Source organism: Cydia splendana, chromosome 11 (assembly GCF_910591565.1).
Source record: "Cydia splendana chromosome 11, ilCydSple1.2, whole genome shotgun sequence".
In the NCBI taxonomy this organism is placed as follows: Eukaryota; Metazoa; Arthropoda; class Insecta; order Lepidoptera; family Tortricidae; genus Cydia; species Cydia splendana.
The window spans coordinates 8,813,000-8,830,867 of record NC_085970.1 but is presented as its reverse complement, the minus strand read 5'-3'; the positions used below and the strand labels follow the sequence as shown (position 1 = coordinate 8,830,867).

General features: G+C 44.2%; 1 protein-coding gene across 1 annotated transcript in view; it reads right to left on the bottom strand.

Moving 5' to 3' along the window:
• Positions 1-328: 328 nt before the first annotated feature.
• LOC134794774 (apoptosis-inducing factor 1, mitochondrial-like) overlaps positions 329-17,868 on the bottom strand; it is a 47,579-nt gene continuing 30,039 nt past the window's right edge. Inside the window, exons 8-16 of the mRNA XM_063766554.1 lie at positions 16,807-16,992; positions 12,308-12,469; positions 11,060-11,142; positions 10,429-10,554; positions 8,161-8,337; positions 7,182-7,303; positions 5,240-5,363; positions 3,024-3,148; positions 329-539 (exon numbers count right to left, since the gene is read on the bottom strand). Of these exons, the coding sequence (XP_063622624.1) occupies positions 524-539; positions 3,024-3,148; positions 5,240-5,363; positions 7,182-7,303; positions 8,161-8,337; positions 10,429-10,554; positions 11,060-11,142; positions 12,308-12,469; positions 16,807-16,992 (1,121 nt within the window). The 3' untranslated portion in view covers positions 329-523. The remainder of the gene's footprint in view (positions 540-3,023; positions 3,149-5,239; positions 5,364-7,181; positions 7,304-8,160; positions 8,338-10,428; positions 10,555-11,059; positions 11,143-12,307; positions 12,470-16,806; positions 16,993-17,868) is intronic.

Sequence of the window (17,868 nt, the reverse complement as noted above, 5' to 3'; positions counted from 1 at the left end):
AATCGCGTGTCATCTGTGTTTTATCTGTGGAATGTGGATCGTGAAATATATTAAATAAGATTGTGCATGAAGTGAAGAATGTACAATCATGCTCGTTGAGCGTAAATATTTGTGAAATTTGAGATGACATGTTTTGGTTCGATGTAGAGTCTGTGCGGAAAGAGAAGACTCGTGGAATTTATGGGGCCCAATACATTCCACGACTCTTCTCTTTCCGAACAGACTCTGCGTTGCTGTTTTTCTTAAGGCCGTAACACACTATCGCACCGCAACAAGGTCATTGTGCGACGCACCGATAAGTAAGAGCGAGAAAGAGATATCGCTTTCTCGCTCTTACTTATGGGTGCGTCGCACAATGACCTTGGTGCGGTGCGATAGTGTGTTACCACTCTTAGCGCAATACTGGTCTTTGAGTGTTACCCTACTTCACTTTGCTGTACATTGCTACTGACTTACTTTGCTTGACAGACTATAACTAGCACGTTGATAACCTGCAGTATACAGCACAATAGTTACTCCAGGTCTAGAATTCCCGATATCTGAAAAAAAAGAGAATGAATGTATGCCAGGAGCTTTTAAAAATTGTATGGAATTTGTTTTTCGCTCATACCTCTCATCATAATAATCAAAAATGCTGACTGTTCAATGGCCCTAGCCAAGATGACAAATCGAAATTGAGGGCCTACCGCGAAACACGATCGACGTGTTGCCTCTCTGTCGCACGTGTAAATTCGTACGTAAGTGTGACAGGGAGGCAATACGTCAGGTTCGCGGTAGGCCATCTGAAATAATTTATGGAAATAGTCACGTGACTTTTCTTAGCATCTGTCATCCCCTTCGAGCAACACCGGCTTCCGACACATCGGAAGGGAGGGGCCCAAGCGATATCTCACCGTACAAATCTTTCTGCCATTTTTCGCGGGGGGAAAGGTGCACACAGTCGCACTTCTCACACACTTACATACAAAATCCAATCTGTAATGACGACACAAATACATAGAAAATGACACACGTCAAAGACAAATCTTGCAAACCTCGTTCTCTTTTTGTGTACGGACGAGTGACAAGTGTCACAACACGCACACTAACACATTTTCGTTGAAGTATGTTATTGTATTCTGAGAGATGAGAAGTCGGATTTGTCGCTCGACCGATCCGCAATTTGTACTGAGCGAGCAAAATCGATAAATCCAACAATTACATGAGCCTAAAATATAATAATTGTGTTTGAATGTAATTAAACGTATGATATGAAAAAAAAAATATTACATGTGAAATGTAACACTTTCTTTTTGTAAATTTGATGTCCCCGACCTCTTTTTATAACAAAAAACCGAGCAAACAGGCATTTTTGTGCAGCAGTGTTCACGCGCGCGTCTGGACTCGGTCTAGTGAAAAATCCAAGTGCAACTAGTTTTATTACCCGCGCTAGATTAGATTGACGCGCTAATCTTGTACCTCGGCAGAGGGGAAATAGTGCGAATGCCGCCTCCCTTCCGTGTTGCTCGAAGGTCATCCCGATACATTTTTTCTTTACGAGTGCATGACGTTCTTGGGTGTGACAGATGGCGTTCAAAAGCTTCACATCAAGTAAAGTAAGGGCAGGGGTGCGAAACTCCTTTAGTACCGTTTGGTAACTAAAAATTGGTAACCAGCTTCGAAACGGGAAAGAAATGCCAATTGTAACTGGCTTCAAATTGGGACTTTTCCATTACCGATTTGTAACCACGTTTGGTAACTGGCTTCGAAACGGGAAAAATAAATCCCGGGTTGTAACTGGTTACAAAATGGGACTTTTGAATTACCGATTCGTAGCCACGGTTGGTTAACCAGCTTCCAAACGGGAAAAAATATCCCGCGTTGTAACTGGTTACAAAATGGAACTTTTGAGTGGCTCATAAAGTTGTATACAGGGTGCAATGTTGAGATGGGGCAGTAAAGGCAGCTTGCTGTCACTCGAAAATGGTCTTCAGAAACCATCTCTAACTTTTTAAGTGGTGACAATTGGCATTTGATAAAATGTACAGTCAGCGAGAAATTATCATTAAAACTTAAAATAAACGTATGCAATGACAATAAGTCTGAAGTGGTTTCGTATATACAGTCAGTCAAGAAAGTGGTTTACCACTTTTCGACTCTATCATCTGACCGTACACCGTTCTAGCCTCGATTTGGTAGAATAAACTCCGATCAGTAACTCCGGCCCAATACGTAACCGGCTACAAACAGGTAATTTTGGATTCCCATTTTGTAGCCGGTTACAAAATTTAGTTACCAAACGGTACCACTCTGGCCCAATTCGTAACTGGCTACATACAGGGAATTTTATATTCCCATTTTGTAGCTAGTTACGAAATTTAGTTACCAAATTGTAACACGCTGGCCCAATACGTAACCGGCTACAAACTGGGAATCTTGATTCCCATTCTGTAGCTGGTTACGAAATTTTGGTTACCAAACGGTACTAAAGGGCGAAACTCCTGACTTCGGCCAAGCTGGGCTCCGCTCGGCTCAGCATTGCTCCGAGTATTTAGGGTTGACACAACTTGACGACCTTTTGCGTGCACGACCACAGACAAGATAATAGCTTGAATTTTGACAACTCTAAATAGCCGAAAGGGATTGTGCTAAATATTAGAAAGGGACAGCATGATTCGAGCGTGAACCACTGTCAAACTTCGGTTTTGTAGGAAGTTTCCTTTCTGTACCTACGGCAGTACTATTATTTGTTCTGTGGTAAGGGCCAACGTAATGAGATAAAAAATGGTAGCTTTCAGGCATTCAAATCTTTGTCAACTGGAGCCCAAAGCAGGCGTGGCTCACTCCGCGATTTCGTCGCTTTGCAACAGGTAGCTACAAGTACATCCGTTCCACACCAATTTTGGTGGCTAGCCATAAGCCGCGCGTGGCGCTGTCGCCACCTAGCGGCCATATCTGTCCTGATCGTAGCAGACGCGTTTTGTTAGAGAGTGAGTCTTCTGTACCTAGTACTATTTTTTATTCTGAGCCCAAAGGGAACTTACACCTCAATGCAAGGTCCCGGTTCCACCATCTCCTCGGGCTTGAGATACACGCAGTGCGTCTCCGAGAAGCCGAGCAGGTCCGCCACCAGGTTGATGTCGTTGTAGTGCGGTCGGGCCCGCAGAATCTAGAAGGAAAATAATAATCATAGTAAAAACCGGTGAAAAAAAAATCACAATGCACTAAGCCCTTTTTCCAGGAGGCTTTTTGGTGAGAAAGATAGACAAAGGTATAGCAGCTAGACAGCATAAAGTGTCCCGGTAAGAGTGTAATAAGCCCTTCTGACATGTATGCATGTGACGTCCCTACCCCAGGGGCCCATTTCTCAAACGATATTAGACTAATACTAATTAGTCCACGAAATGTCAAATCGCATGGGTTGTCATGACAACACACTAATAATATTAGACTAATATGGTTCGAGAAATGGGCTCCTGGGCCCCATTACTCGAACGATATTAGACTAATATTATTAGTCCACGAACTGTCAAATCGTATGGGTTGCCATGACAACATACTAATAATATTAGACTAATATCGTTCGAGAAATGGGCCCCTAGCCTTTGCGAGTTTGCGCCTGTAATAAACGAGTTTCCATCGTACGGGTTTTTAATTACTACATATGTACTTATTATAACCTTCTCATCAGTGGCGGATTTGCAGTCTTTGCCGCCTTAGGCCCCAGGCCCTATAGCCGCCCCTTTCGCAGCACCCATCAATTGACTACATTTTAAGTTATTTCTTGTTATCTTCAGCGAATTTTTTGTCACAATTTGCCGCCCCTAATTTTTTGCCGCCCTAGACCCGGGCCTACTGGGCCTTAGGGCAAATCCGCCACTTCTTCTCATGACTTAACCATAGATATATGATATACTTAGATGACGCCTCAGCGAGCTGTCACTGTTGCCACTTTTGTTTAGTGTACGATTAACAATTTAACACCACCTTGCTGTAGCCATGTCGACAAAGTCATATCGATAAACTATCGACATTTCTTGCAATTTTAATTTTAGTTCAAAGATTTAATGATACCTAAAATGAACAAAAACGCTTTTATTCTTTATTGTGGTTATCAGATCACAATTTTATCGTCACGCCCCAGCAGGGAACCAAGGGAAAGTTCAGATATTTAATTAAAATACATAAATACCTACTAAAATATGTGTTCCGCAATAATTGAATTAATTTATTATATTCTAATATATTTATTATTAATTAGCATTTCAATTATGTTTATGTTTAACGAAGATATTGAAGCTTCAATATATAGCTATTTCGTTCCGCTGTGTAGGGTTTATCGATATATAACATGATTAAAATCGACTTTTGACATCCCTAAAAGAGCACACATACACGTTTTTACGCACACATACACAGCCTGGATGCACCAAAAAAGGCAACACTTGGATTTGAAGTTCATCTTGTCAACGGTGTGGTTGTCCTTTTTTGAGAAATGGCATTTTTAAAAGAGCGAGGAGAGGGAAATGAATGAAATGATACTGGTTGCTGCGCCGTCAAAGAGAACAGAAAACGTTGGGGCCTTGGACTTAACACATACTCTGCCACCAACGCACATATGCGTTCACCGTAATACAGGTTTGTTCCAAGGCCACGCCCCCTGGCAGAGAATGCGTTAAGTTGAAGGATAACAACTGGAGCAAGTCATGACGCGGGCTACCTGCGCAAGTGTCTGCATGTTTTAACAGGGAAATGTAATTGCTTTAGTAATTCACTAGGAAACTAGGCATCGGACAGTAACGATCGCTTAGGTGTTCACAATTATCCCTGAAGGCCTAGTTCGCACGAGGGTTTAAAAAGCGTCGTTAAAATCCGATATTGAGAGTTCGGTACGCTCAGTTGATTTAACGGCCAGCGCTCAACGTCAAAAATCCGACAGCGCTCGAAAAAAAAACGCCGCGCATGTGCTGTGTGCAAGCACCACAGACAAGACATCCTCCAGACTGAGCATAGTAGCTCTACCCCGTCTGCCACAAATACGGTAGTTTTACTCCTTTTCGAGTCGAAAGTGTCTTTGTGTGACGTCCGTGTCTTTGAACCGACCAATCATGGCGCACCCCCGTATTTTTGGCAGCATCGGTTTCATGAAATAATTGCTCTAAACTCCGTCTAGAGGATTCCTAGTCTATGGCAAGCACTTTCGGAGGCGCCCTGTATTAATTTCCATTCGCTTATTGTGTTGTAGTCTGTGATGAGTCACCTCAGTAGCGACTTCCTTGCGTTCTGCGATGGGCGGCATGTTCCAGAACACGAAGCCGACGATGGTCTCGTCGCGGAGGTAGCACAGCATACCCCTCTTGTAGCGCTCCTTGTACTCCGCCGCACTGGTAACAATATATTCACAATTACAGATTTATTTACAAGTTGGTGGAAATATCAAGAATACATTTTCTGGAAAACATCGCAAAAATCAAGGAAGTTTCCATTTTACAAATGGAAAAGTTTCTGATATCGACACATCAGTATTAGCAAAGAGAATTCGAAATAGAGGTATATTGTCAAAGTAAATTATGTAGTACATTTACTGCCATCTTTCGGCACAAATTATTAACACTTTTAGAACGCCATTTGACTATGATCCTTATTTTTTCACTAATATGTGTTAAATTTGTTAAAAGTCAAAAAGTATCGCCAGTAGGTCAAAGGTATGGCGTCATCGCTCGAAAAGATGGCACCATACCTTTGGCCTATGACCGCTACAGACGGCGCCCGGGCGCGCCCACGGCCTGGCTACGCGGATGTAGGATCCTACATCGGATCGGACAATGTGAAAACGCTCTACGGCGTAGGCGTCGTGGGCACTCGGCCTCGCGGTCCGAGTGGCCTCGCGCGGCAATGGTTTATGCGTAATTCGTCCACTCAGACGTTCTCGCAAAATGTACCTTGCGGCCTTGCCCCTATTAAATTTTGGCCTTACGCCACCACTGTGCTGAATGTACAACTTACACGTCGACCAGCGAACGAGGAGCTTATATACAAAACCTGATTTGTCACCGTGATGTCAAACTGAGATAAATTGAATAAACGATTATTTCGTATTACCTACACTGATACAACTAAAACTTTGCGCTGTTAATTAAAAAGAATATTGCAGTAATACCATTTTAAAATTATGCAGAATAACTACCAATACAAATTTACTTAGATTTTTGCGATTTAAAAATGGACAAATCGTTATGCTTGGACATTTTGGACTAAACCTTTTATGCACGAACGTTATAAGGACGAATCATATTTTGTTCGTAACCCCAAAAGTTAGACGTAAGAAAGTTTACATCAAACTAAACAAAAAGTGTTTTCTCCTTAGGCAAAATGGTGGCAAAATAGACTAGCGATTGGCTAAAGTGACACTGACAAATCACTTTTTACATGGCAAATTCTTGTGGACAATAGTAGTTTATGTGACTGCTACATAATGAGAGGCATTAAAATACGAGTGTGGGTTTAAGAAACGAACGTTAGTGAGTTTATTAATAGGATCACACGAGTGTTTTAATGCCTAATTGTGTACAGTAACATACACTACTTTATCTAAACACATACTTAAAATTAACTAAAAGATAAACTGTAGGTCAAATGGCGGTGAATGAAAACTTTTTTCACGCATGTCACACATCCGTAGTATTTTTAAATTCCTAGACAAAAGAATGAAGTCCCTATTCTCATGTCACTCGATATCAAATATCGTGCGGTTTATATTTAAAAAACATACTAAATTGACGTTTCGTATCGATAACTGTTTTAATATCTATGGATAGTAGAATAGAGACCTACTTGAGTTTTGACTGCCGTTCCAAATTTAAACTCATAACCTACACAAATCTATAACGTTATGTACATTAAAGTACAAATTTTCCTACTACCACAGATAAGAAAGTTCTCATAGTAAAATTGGTTGTAATAAAGCTTGTCATTTCCTACGGTTTCTGAACGCATTACAGAGCACTAATGACATGTGTGTAGATAAAACTCTTTTAGCATATCATCCCGCTATACAAAATTATAATACTATAGGAAAATAAGATTTATGCAGTAAGCAAACATTTTATATAGGTGCTATTTTTAATGTTCTATAGACTGATAACATTAACTCAATTTTTTTTGTGACAAATCAGGTTTTGACTTTGTGTGAAATCTCTTACTCCCTGTAACAACGCAGCTCCTTTTTCGCTTCTTCTTCTCTGTCCTTAGGAGGCAAATCCTCTGGGCGGCACGGCTTGAACAGCGCTATGATCGGCATACAAGCACCTACGTCGCCAACGATCTGAAAAATTAAATCATTTTTTTTACAGACTGAACTCTCCGAATAGGTCCATCAAATTAGAGTTTTTGGAGGAATTAATAACCAGAAAGCTGTAAATCGTTTATCTTCATTTTGTCCTAAATACGTGTACTTAATCCGAGGCTCGGCTTGCATCGGCCGGCGCCTGCCGACGCGTCGACGGCTATTTCGCTCTTATTGCGCGGACATAAAGCTTTGTCCTATCGACTTTTGCCGAATGCGCGTCGATATAATTATATGGGGAGCTGAAATCTACGTTTCTCTATTAATCTTCTAATGCTTTATACGCATGGTATAAAATATTTTAAATACAGTCAAATACCGTAAAATGGGGTGAGTAGGTGCAAAACTGACATTCAAACCTAGATAACATTTTATTTTTACATATGCAAACTGAATGGTGTATATAATAAGTGTTCCGGACGTTTGTATTTTAGTTTTTATTTTATTTTGGGTAGTTTCATTTCATAACTTTGACGATAAACAGGAAATCCCACCTCACCCCGTAGTCTCTCGTATTTGGGGTGAGTTGGGTTTACGTACAAAGGTGATTTTGGAAGATTGTTGGATCGATATTTTTTATTATGAGTATTACTATAGCTCCATTTTAAATTGGAATACATTATTTTTGTAGCAGTAGCCTTAAAATACCATATCACCCCCCTTTCATTCCTTCTCTCCCCATTCATAACCCAACTCTCCCCGCGAACCCTACTCACCCCATTTTACGGTACCCTATTATTTTCCATCATTTTTTCACGGAACGACGAGTCATGCTATTTCAGTCAGTCTTGGTACAAAAAGTACTGAGGTTGACTGAAGTAGCATGAGATACACACCTGCATCTCTAAGACGTCGCCCAGGGTAAGCCAGGAGGAATTCTCGACGTTGCACGGGTCCCAGTACCCCGTCATGTTGTAGCCGGCGAGCTGGCCCTGTTCCACGGCGGGAATGTAGTTCTGGAACCGTTGGCGGATGTTCTTCCACTGGGAATAGAAGCTCGCTGCGTCGCCCGCCTGAAATTAAAATGAGAAAAAAAAAAAAATGATTATTCGGTTTTAAAATTACTTATATTGGGAAGGTGATGCGAAGTCGGTGGAGGGGGAACTGGCGCTGATCGTCACAAACACGGGTAATCTTATGGAATGTCCGACATTAGTACTAGCGGCAGCCGCTTGAACTAATTTTACTCAATAAGATTTAACGTAGAAAGTCCGACAAAATGAGGGCAGCACCAGTCGTGCACATAGCGAATAGGTAGTTGTAAGTTTTGGCGCCTCTTTTTAAGTAACAAATACCTGTGTTAAGAGGTTAAGTGGTGCTCTTCGTTAATTGGCAATTGAACAACAGTATTTGTTTTAAAATTATATTAGAAATTTGATGAAAAAGAGGACGCTCTTATTCTCTTAACAATAAAGTCGCGTCAAGATCATTTTGAACATGGCCCGCTTAACAGCTCCTGCTGCTGACTATATGAGGAATACCAGGAATTAAACAACGCCTCTGCTACTGCTGCCTACGAGCATGGAGGGTTCGAATCCAGGTAAAAAAATATTATATTTGTGTGTTAAGCGTAGGACGTCCACCCACAAGATGGACAGACGACCTTGTTAAGGTCGCCGGAAGACGCTGGATGCGGGTGGCTTCCAACCGGCACGTATGGAGATCCAAGCCTCCCCCTTGGATGTTCAGCAGTGGACGTCTTATGGCTGAGATGATGATGATGATGATGTGTGTTAATCATGAGCGGTAGTGGCTGAGTGGATCTGACGTTGGTTCAATCCGGAGTTCGCGGGTTCAAATCCTGGCTCGTACCAATGAGTTTTTCGGAACTTATAAACGGAATATCATTTCATATTTAGCACTAGCTTTTCGGTGAAGGAAAAACATCGTGAGGAAACCTGCATACCTCGGAGAAGAAATTCAAAAGGTGTATGTGAAGTGCCCAACCCGTATTGGGCCAGCGTGAGGACTATAGCCCAAAACCCTCTCGTGCTTGAGAGGAAGACTGTGCCCAGCAGTGGGACGTATATATAGGCTAAATTATTTATTATTAATCATGAATAAGTTCCTGAGTTATGGATGTTTTCTGTGTACAGGTAAATACACAAGAGCTGGCACGAATGGAACGAATGAGTCAATGAAAATCTCTATGTGTGTATGACATTATCACATTACACAGTAAAATGGCGGCTCTGACTGTATGTTCGCAACGAGTGACCGAAGGGAGTGTTTTAAATCGACAAGAGTTGCGAATTACCTATTCGCACATGTATCGTTCAACGTTTTACAGTGCATATGGCCCTTTAAATTTTCGATGTAGTTACGTAATGTGCTTATTATAGCACTGGTGTCGTAATGAAGCACCAGATGTACTGTAAATATATATATATATATATTTTTTTTTTTTTTTTATTAGCCTATGTGTGTGTCCCACTGCTGGGCAAAGGCCTCCCCTCTCCCTTTCCAATCCTCCCTGTGCTGAGCAAGATCCCGCCAATCCCGCTGGAATGCATCCAGGTCGTCCCGCCATCTCTTTCTCGGTCTGCCTCTGCCTCGACTACCCTGGGGATGCCAGCTAGTGGCTATTTTGGCCCATCTGTCATCATGCATCCGGCAGACATGTCCAGCCCAGTCCCACTTTAGCCTGGCGGTCTTCACCCCAACATCAACGACTCGGGTTTTGGAGCGAAGCTCTGTGTTCCTCACCCTGTCAGACTTCGGACACCCAGGATACTTCGGTCCATTGCCCTTTGGCAAACCTTGAGCCGGGATTTCTGCGCCTCAGTTAGTAGTATTATATTTATTGAAGTGAAAATTTCTTTAGCGGCGCTGTGCGCTTTTTGGGATGGGGAAAAAATGTTAATCTCGCGACAGGTCATGTGTCCGTAAGACGTAAGATTTCGTGATGGGGAAAAAATGTTAAACTCGCGACAGCGTAAATGTTAAACTCGCGACAGCGTAAATGTTTAACTCGCGAGAGCGTAAGACGTAAGACGCTTCGTAAGACGGACACGTGACCTGATCGAAAAACTGTTACAATGTCATTGAGTTTTCACTTCTGCCGGCACTCCCGGAGTGCAACCCGTTGTTATTTTTTAACTTACTGCATAAAGATGTGTCCTCGCCGCCAATTCGGTGTTGACCAGGAAACCGCCGTTGACCTTGTCCTCTTCCAAGAACGAGGGCTCGGCTATGTCCATGCGAGGTTTTGTGCCGATGCACACGAAAACCTGGCGAAAATATAGTTTTAGCTTTATAACATACCGTCGGGTGACAAACAAAACTCACTAAGTACTATCAAAAAATTAAAGTAACAATGCACTTTATTACACTTGTAACACGGTTTATTGTCCAATAATTTCAATGATGTTAGTTAGTGACTTTTGCTTGTCACCCGACGATACTAGCTTTTGCCCGAAGCGCTGGTAGCCTAGCGGTAAGAGCGTGCGACTTTCAATCCGGAGGTCGTCCGTTCAAACCCCGGCTCGTACCAATGAGTATGTCGGAGCTTATGTACGAAATATCATTTGATATTTAATTATTTACCAGTCGCTTTTCGGTGAAGGAAAAAATTGCGAGGAAACCGGACTAATCCCAATAAGGTCTAGTTTACCCTCTGGATTGGAAGGTCAGAGGGCAGTCGCTTTCGTAAAAACTAGTGCCTACGCCAATTCTCGGCATTAGTAGCCAAGCGGACCCCATGCTCTAAACTTAAGTTTGTAATAAAAAACTCACATAATCTGTTATAAACGATGACCCATCGTTCAGCGTCAATTCTAGCCGACCGTCCTTTGTCAGGAAAGCGTCGTATGGTGTCGCTGAAATGAAGAATATTGTCATAAAATAAAATCATTAGCTTTCACGACGAATGCTACAACCTCTAGGCACAGAATAAGTAGGTAATTGTACTACCGTACAGAAAGGAAACTTCTATAAGGAAATTTAAAAAGAGAGTAAATATTCTTGGCGCCCAACATTGTCTATGGACATATCGTGTTTAAAAGTATACGTGATAGGCCACCTCTTTGTTTCTTATTTGTCTATTGCAAAACGTATCTATACTCTGTCAAGCCATTTCCGTCAGTAGAAAAGAGCGGCAAATTTAAAAAACGTAGGCGCGAAGGGTTACTGTTCAGTAGAAAATTTGAATTTCGCGCCTATTTCTACTGACAAACTTGTTTGAACGGCTATAGTGACCTATGTAATTAGATAAGTCGCGTTAATAGTTATAACACTAACTCTTAGGCATGATGTGTACGCCTTCGCACTTGAGTTTCTCCGCGGCCCACTCGCCCAGGTAGTCGGGCAGGACGCTCCCGAGTATGCCGGCGTCTTTGTACATGTGGGCAGTCACTAACCCGGGGTTAACCGGTTAACCCTGGGTAAGTGGGATGATGCAAGTCGTGCTAATAGTTGTAACACTAACTCTTAGGCATGATGTGGACGCCGTCGCACTTGAGTTTCTCCGCGGCCCACTCCCCCAGGTACTCGGGCAGGACGCTCCCGAGTACGCCGGCGTCTTTGTACATGTGGGCAGTCACTAACCCGGGGTTAACCGGTTAACCCTGGGTTAGTGGGATGGTGCAAGTCGCGCTAATAGTACACTAACTCTTAGGCATGATGTGTACGCCTTCGCACTTGATCTTCTCCGCAGCCCACTCGCCCAGGTAGTCGGGCAGGACGCTCCCGAGTATGCCGGCGTCTTTGTACATGTGTGCAGTCACTAACCCGGGGTTAACCGGTTAACCCTGGGTAAGTGGGATGATGCAAGTCGTGCTAATAGTTGTAACACCAACTCTTAGGCATGATGTGGACGCCGTCGCACTTGAGTTTCTCCGCGGCCCACTCGCCCAGGTAGTCGGGCAGGACGCTCCCGAGTATGCCGGCGTCTTTGTACATGTGGGCAGTCACTAACCCGGGGTTAACCGGTTAACCCTGGGTAAGTGGGATGATGCAAGTCGTGCTAATAGTTGTAACACTAACTCTTAGGCATGATGTGGACGCCGTCGCACTTGAGTTTCTCCGCGGCCCACTCGCCTAAGTAGTCGGGCAGGACGCTCCCGAGTATGCCGGCGTCTTTGTACATGAGGGCAACCTGTAGAGGCGGTTTGTATTTGTCCTTCTCGTCCTTTTCCACTTTTTCCTCTGTAAATAAATTGAGTTGAGATTTGTGAGTAATAATAAGTCATATTTTATCACTACACCCTATAAAACATCTGTTTGTATGTTCGCGATAAACTAAAAAACTACTGAACGGATTTTCATGCAGTTTTCACCTATCAATAGAGTGATCCTTGAATAAGGTTTAGGTGTATAATTTGTTAACCCGTGCGAAGCCGCCGGGTCGCTAGTTCCTTTATAAACATAGATTTACATGTCAATCTCAGTAGGTATTTCATATTTACAACGTAATCTGAGTACACTGAGCATTTATTAAAAATGGTTGTGAGAGAATGTGGAATTATTAGTACTAACCACAATTGACAAATTGATTAACGTCAAATACATGGGATTGGAACCCAGGACCTCCGTTTCATAGCCAGGATCACTACCGCTACCGACTAGACAAGAGGCCATAAGTGGCCTGGTTATGTTAAATAGGGAATATTAGGCAAAGCTCTGCGTAGGTTAGCACATACAGTAAACAAACCTCATTGACATCATCAATGACACATCATGCGTCACTAGGTCAATCTCATGGCCTACCGTGAAACACGACAATCAAAATTTTGGTGTCTGCCTCTACATAGTGTGTACGTGGTTCGCAAACCTGCTGCGAGCGGTACGCGAGCGGCTCGCAGCGATCCGACGTTTACAACGTACTCATTTCTGAACCCGTAACGTTGCACGTAACTGTAACCGTTACTGTTACCAAAAACATAGTGTGGACGTGGTTCGCAAACCTGCTGCGAGCGGCTCGCAGCGATCCGACGTTTACAACGTACTAATTTCTGAACCCGTAACGTTGCACGTTACTGTAACTGTGACTGTTACCAAAAACATAGTGTGTACGTGGTTCGCGAGCCTGCAACGAACGCTACACGAGCGACTCGCAGCGATCCGACGATTGTCGGTTTTTGCCGCGAACCAAAGGGCGCTCGCAGTGCGCTCGAGGACGTCAAGATCAGTTGTTGCTAGCCACTGCGAACCAACTATATTATTCGAGTATTTCTTCGTCATGAGTGAATGGTCAGAAGATGTAAATGTATTTTGCTGATAGATGCCTACAGGGAAAATAGTGTACTATGTAGTATACTAAGTAAGTATACTATGGATCTTCTTTCCCGATACATTCTATGAATCCCCCATCATCATGGCCGTTTATGATCATCGAGTAGGCATCTAGTATGTATGCTGCACAAGCGAGAAATACTTCATCGTGGAGTTACAAACCAAAACTGCGGATCAGATCCGGCTTGTCAGTGGCCTTCTCGTACACACTAGAACCTCGTTACTGTATCTGTTTGGTTACGGCCTGGCCACGACATTAGTCTAAGGCGATCGGCGGCGGCGACTGGCGGTAAGTCGCAAAAACAATAACCCGGCGACGCATAATGCATGCCACGAGCCTTGTCGCCGAGCGGCAACGCGCGCGGCGTGCACCGGGCGACCGGCGGCGGCGGCGAGCGGGGCGGCGCGCGACTCGAACATTTGTATCGGGCAGCGCGGGCGATGCCACGACTTTAGAGCGGCGCGACCGGCCTAGGCGGCGAGACGGATCGGGCGGTGCCATGCGGAACAAAACATTTTGTTTTTTTATCGAGCGACATGGACACGGAAGCGTTTATATTGAAATTTTAAATGTACTTTCGCGTATTTAAGTATGTTGTAACGTCTCCACACTCATTCTTGTGTACTCGTATTTTTTCTGGGTGCTTTCTATATATAATCTATAAAATACAAAACTAGATGTAAATAAATTTGTCTTCCTGTATTTAGCCCATGCACCCATTGACAAACAATTAAATATATTCCAGGCACTTTTGAAAAAAAACATGTTTTTATATACGTCTACGTCTCAGCCGCTCCTAGTCGCTGCCGCCGCTACTGAAAGTACGTGGCATGCCTGGCGGTCGCTCGCGTTTGCCGCGCCGCCAGCCGCCCCGCCAGTCGCCTTAGACCAATGTCGTGGCCAGGCCGTTACAGTTACAGGTCGCAAAATGACTACGCTCGGTGAAAGCGTCCCGGCGACGTCGCGAACCGAAACTGTAACATGCGTACTCACTAGAACCTCGTACTGTATCTGTTTGGTTACGGTTACAGCTCGCAAAATGAGTACGCTGGGTGAAAGCGTTCCGGCGACGTCGCGAGCCTAAACTGTAACATGCGTACACACTAGAACCTCGTACTGTATCTGTTTAGTTACAGTTACAGCTCGCAAAATGAGTACGCTCGGTGACAGCCTTCCGGCGACGTCGCGAGCCGAAACTGTAACACGCGTACACACTAGAACCTCGTTACTGTATCACGCATGTTACGGTTACGGCTCGCTAATGAGTACCCGGCTTATCACTCTTGCCTATTAAGATAGATAACGAGAGGCAGATAACGAAATTTCGATTTTCGCCTTCCGCGGCCACCTGTAAACAAACCGCCTTGATGCATCAATGTCATAGTAAAAACTTGTCAAAAAACAGTTAAAGGCCTAGTATGTATAAGTTACCTACTCTACACTCGCGTGCAAAAGTATTGCATCACTTTGCATTTTTTCGTCCGTACCCGGTTTTTCGAGTAGCTAGACCCCAAACGCGTTAGTTCCGCGTAGCATTATTCCCGGTCGAATTTTTCCCCATTAAAGTTAGTTCCACGTAGCATTATTTCCGGTCGCATTTTTCCACACTAGAGTTTGTTTTCGTTCATAGATGTCACCATTATCATGTGTTCACCGGCGTTCCTTTCTCTATCATTAATACTTTCCAAGTCGTTTTTTTCGCATTCTTTTTATTTCTTAGGGGAATGCTTACGCGGAACTAACGCTAGTGGGGAAAAATGCGACCGGGAATAATGCTACGCGGGATGAACACTATGAGAGGTTCCTCATCAAAAAATACCGGCATAAGGAACAACATGTTCCTCCAGGATATCAGTGATAGGCAGCGGTCGGTCCACTGTCACGGCCCCCGCCAGGCACGAAAACCAACTCTGTCCGCCCGTCGTAGGAAATGCCGCCCCAGAACATTACGGATCCACCGCCATAGGCGACCCTTTCGGAGAAGTAACATTGAGCGAACTGTTCTTCTGGCCTTCTGTAGACTCTTCCTATTCGGTCACATCCATTCAAGTACATTCTGCACTCTTTCAAGAAGAGAACTGGGGTTCATTGCTCAATGGTCCAGTCCTTGTGATTTTCAGCAAACTCTCTTTAGGCTGTACGGTGTCGCGCCAGCAATCTGGGCCCCGCTGCGGGCCTCCTGGGTGTCAAGTTCGCTTTCTTATGTATTCTTCTTATTGTCCACTCACTGGCAGCCACTCCTCGTACCTCACGCAGACGCTGCTGGTTGGCAATGCTTGTCTGGTGTCGATCTCGGAGAGATGTTGTGACAAAGAAGCGGTCGTCCCTCTCTGATGTACACTTTCTGCGGTCGCTTCTTGATCTTGAAGTAAAGGATCCAGTCCCCTGGAACCTCTGGTAAACTCTGCAAACTGCAGATTCAGCTCGGCACAGCTACTGAACGTGGGCTACGCCCCGCTTGCAGGGGCTGGACGATTTGGCGGACTTCAACTTCAGTGGTTTCCATTTTTAGGGTTCCGTACCCAAAGGGTAAAACGGGACCCTATTACTAAGACTCCGCTGTCCGTCCGTCCGTCTGTCACCAGGCTGTATCTTGTGATCTGTGATAGCTAGACAGCTGAAATTTTCACAGATGATGTATTTCTGTTGCCGCTATAACAACAAATACTACAAACAGAATAAAATAAAGATTTAAGTGGGGCTCCCATACAACAAACGAGATTTTTGACCGAAGTTAAGCAACGTCGGGCCGTCAGTACTTGGATGGGTGACCGTTTTTATAGATAATGGTACGGAACCTTTCGTGTGCGAGTCCGACTCGCACTTGCCCGGTTTTTCCAGGTCTTTTTCACGGGAAAATACGCGGAGATATGTAACGATCGACTTCTGATAAGTGACTGATAACAACCCCTTCTCTACCCCCCGTTTTATAGGGGTCAAGGGTAGCGCAACTCGTGCGCGTGATAACGTGAAACCGCCCACAAATTGGGAAAATGCCGATAGTTTGAAAAATACTGGGCCGCTTTCCATGTTTCTTTACTTTTCGTAAAGCTAAAACTTCAAGGAACATGATTACACAAAATAATTTAGCGAAATTAACTAGTTTACAAATATATTGGGTGCGCACGAAAAAATGCAAAGTGATGCAATATTTTTGCACGCGAGTGTATGGTTTACTAAACTAATTAGCGCTACACTCTGGCGGCAGTAATACACCCTATTGTTCAGTAATCAAAAACAAATGCGTTACCCATCTTAGCCAGATGCCAGGCCAGCTCGCAGCCCAGCGGGCCGCCGCCGACGATGGTGACGTGCCGCGCGTCCCTGACCCTCCGGAACGCGGTCTCGAGATCCCGGATCTTCCGGAACGTCGTCATCTTGTCCCGGACCTCTTTGGGAGCTATCTTGAACATGTTCAAATTTATTGCTTGTGAGCCTGAAATAGAAACATTCTTTTTAGGGTTCCGTACCACAAAGCCACAAAGGTACTAAACCAGGCAAAGGTACCAAGGTTATGGTGCGATTTTTTCAGTCTGTCCGTCTGTCTGTCTGTCACACATTGACGTACATTTCAGGATGGGCCTTACGGGCTCTAAATATAGTACTAGTTCAGCGGTGTACGAATTCGAGCCAATCGTGGAGTCTAACGCAACTAGTTGCGACCAATCGCGCGCGTGTTGCGAACTCATCAACCAATCGCGTTGTAGCGGTGTCACACCGCTATGGCCAGTGGCGGATTTTCCCTAAGGCCCAGTAGGCCCGGGCCTAGAGCGGCAAAATATTAGGGGCGGCAGCAAGGCCGCAGTTTAGAGATGGGTGCTGAGAAAGGGGCGGCTAGTAGTTACTACAGGGCCTGGGGCATAGGGCGGCCAACACTGCAAATCCGCCACTGGCTGTGGCCCCTTTCTTATTGCCCGTAAGGCCATTCCTGAGATATACGTCAATGCTGTCACATCGCTCTAAATTCAGATGTGTTGGAGTTATGCAGCAAGATCTAAGTTGGACTAAGTTCGCTCTGAGTTGATAGGACAACTCATCACTCAGTCTGTGTCAATTTGTAGATAGAGTTGCTGAGTGGACCCAGGGTCTTTTAGCGAGCCGTGGTTAAATGTCGTTTTAACGCTAAGGGCCACTTGCATTATTCAATAATCCTGGGTTAACCGGTTAAACCTGGACTGGAGTTACCATGGTTATCAGTACAATTTGATACTGGGTTAACGGTTTAACCGCTTAACCGCGAGTGGCGCTAAGACGATGATGCGTAAAGTTTAAAAACTGTACCTACGAATACTTTGGCATTGTAATTAAGTTC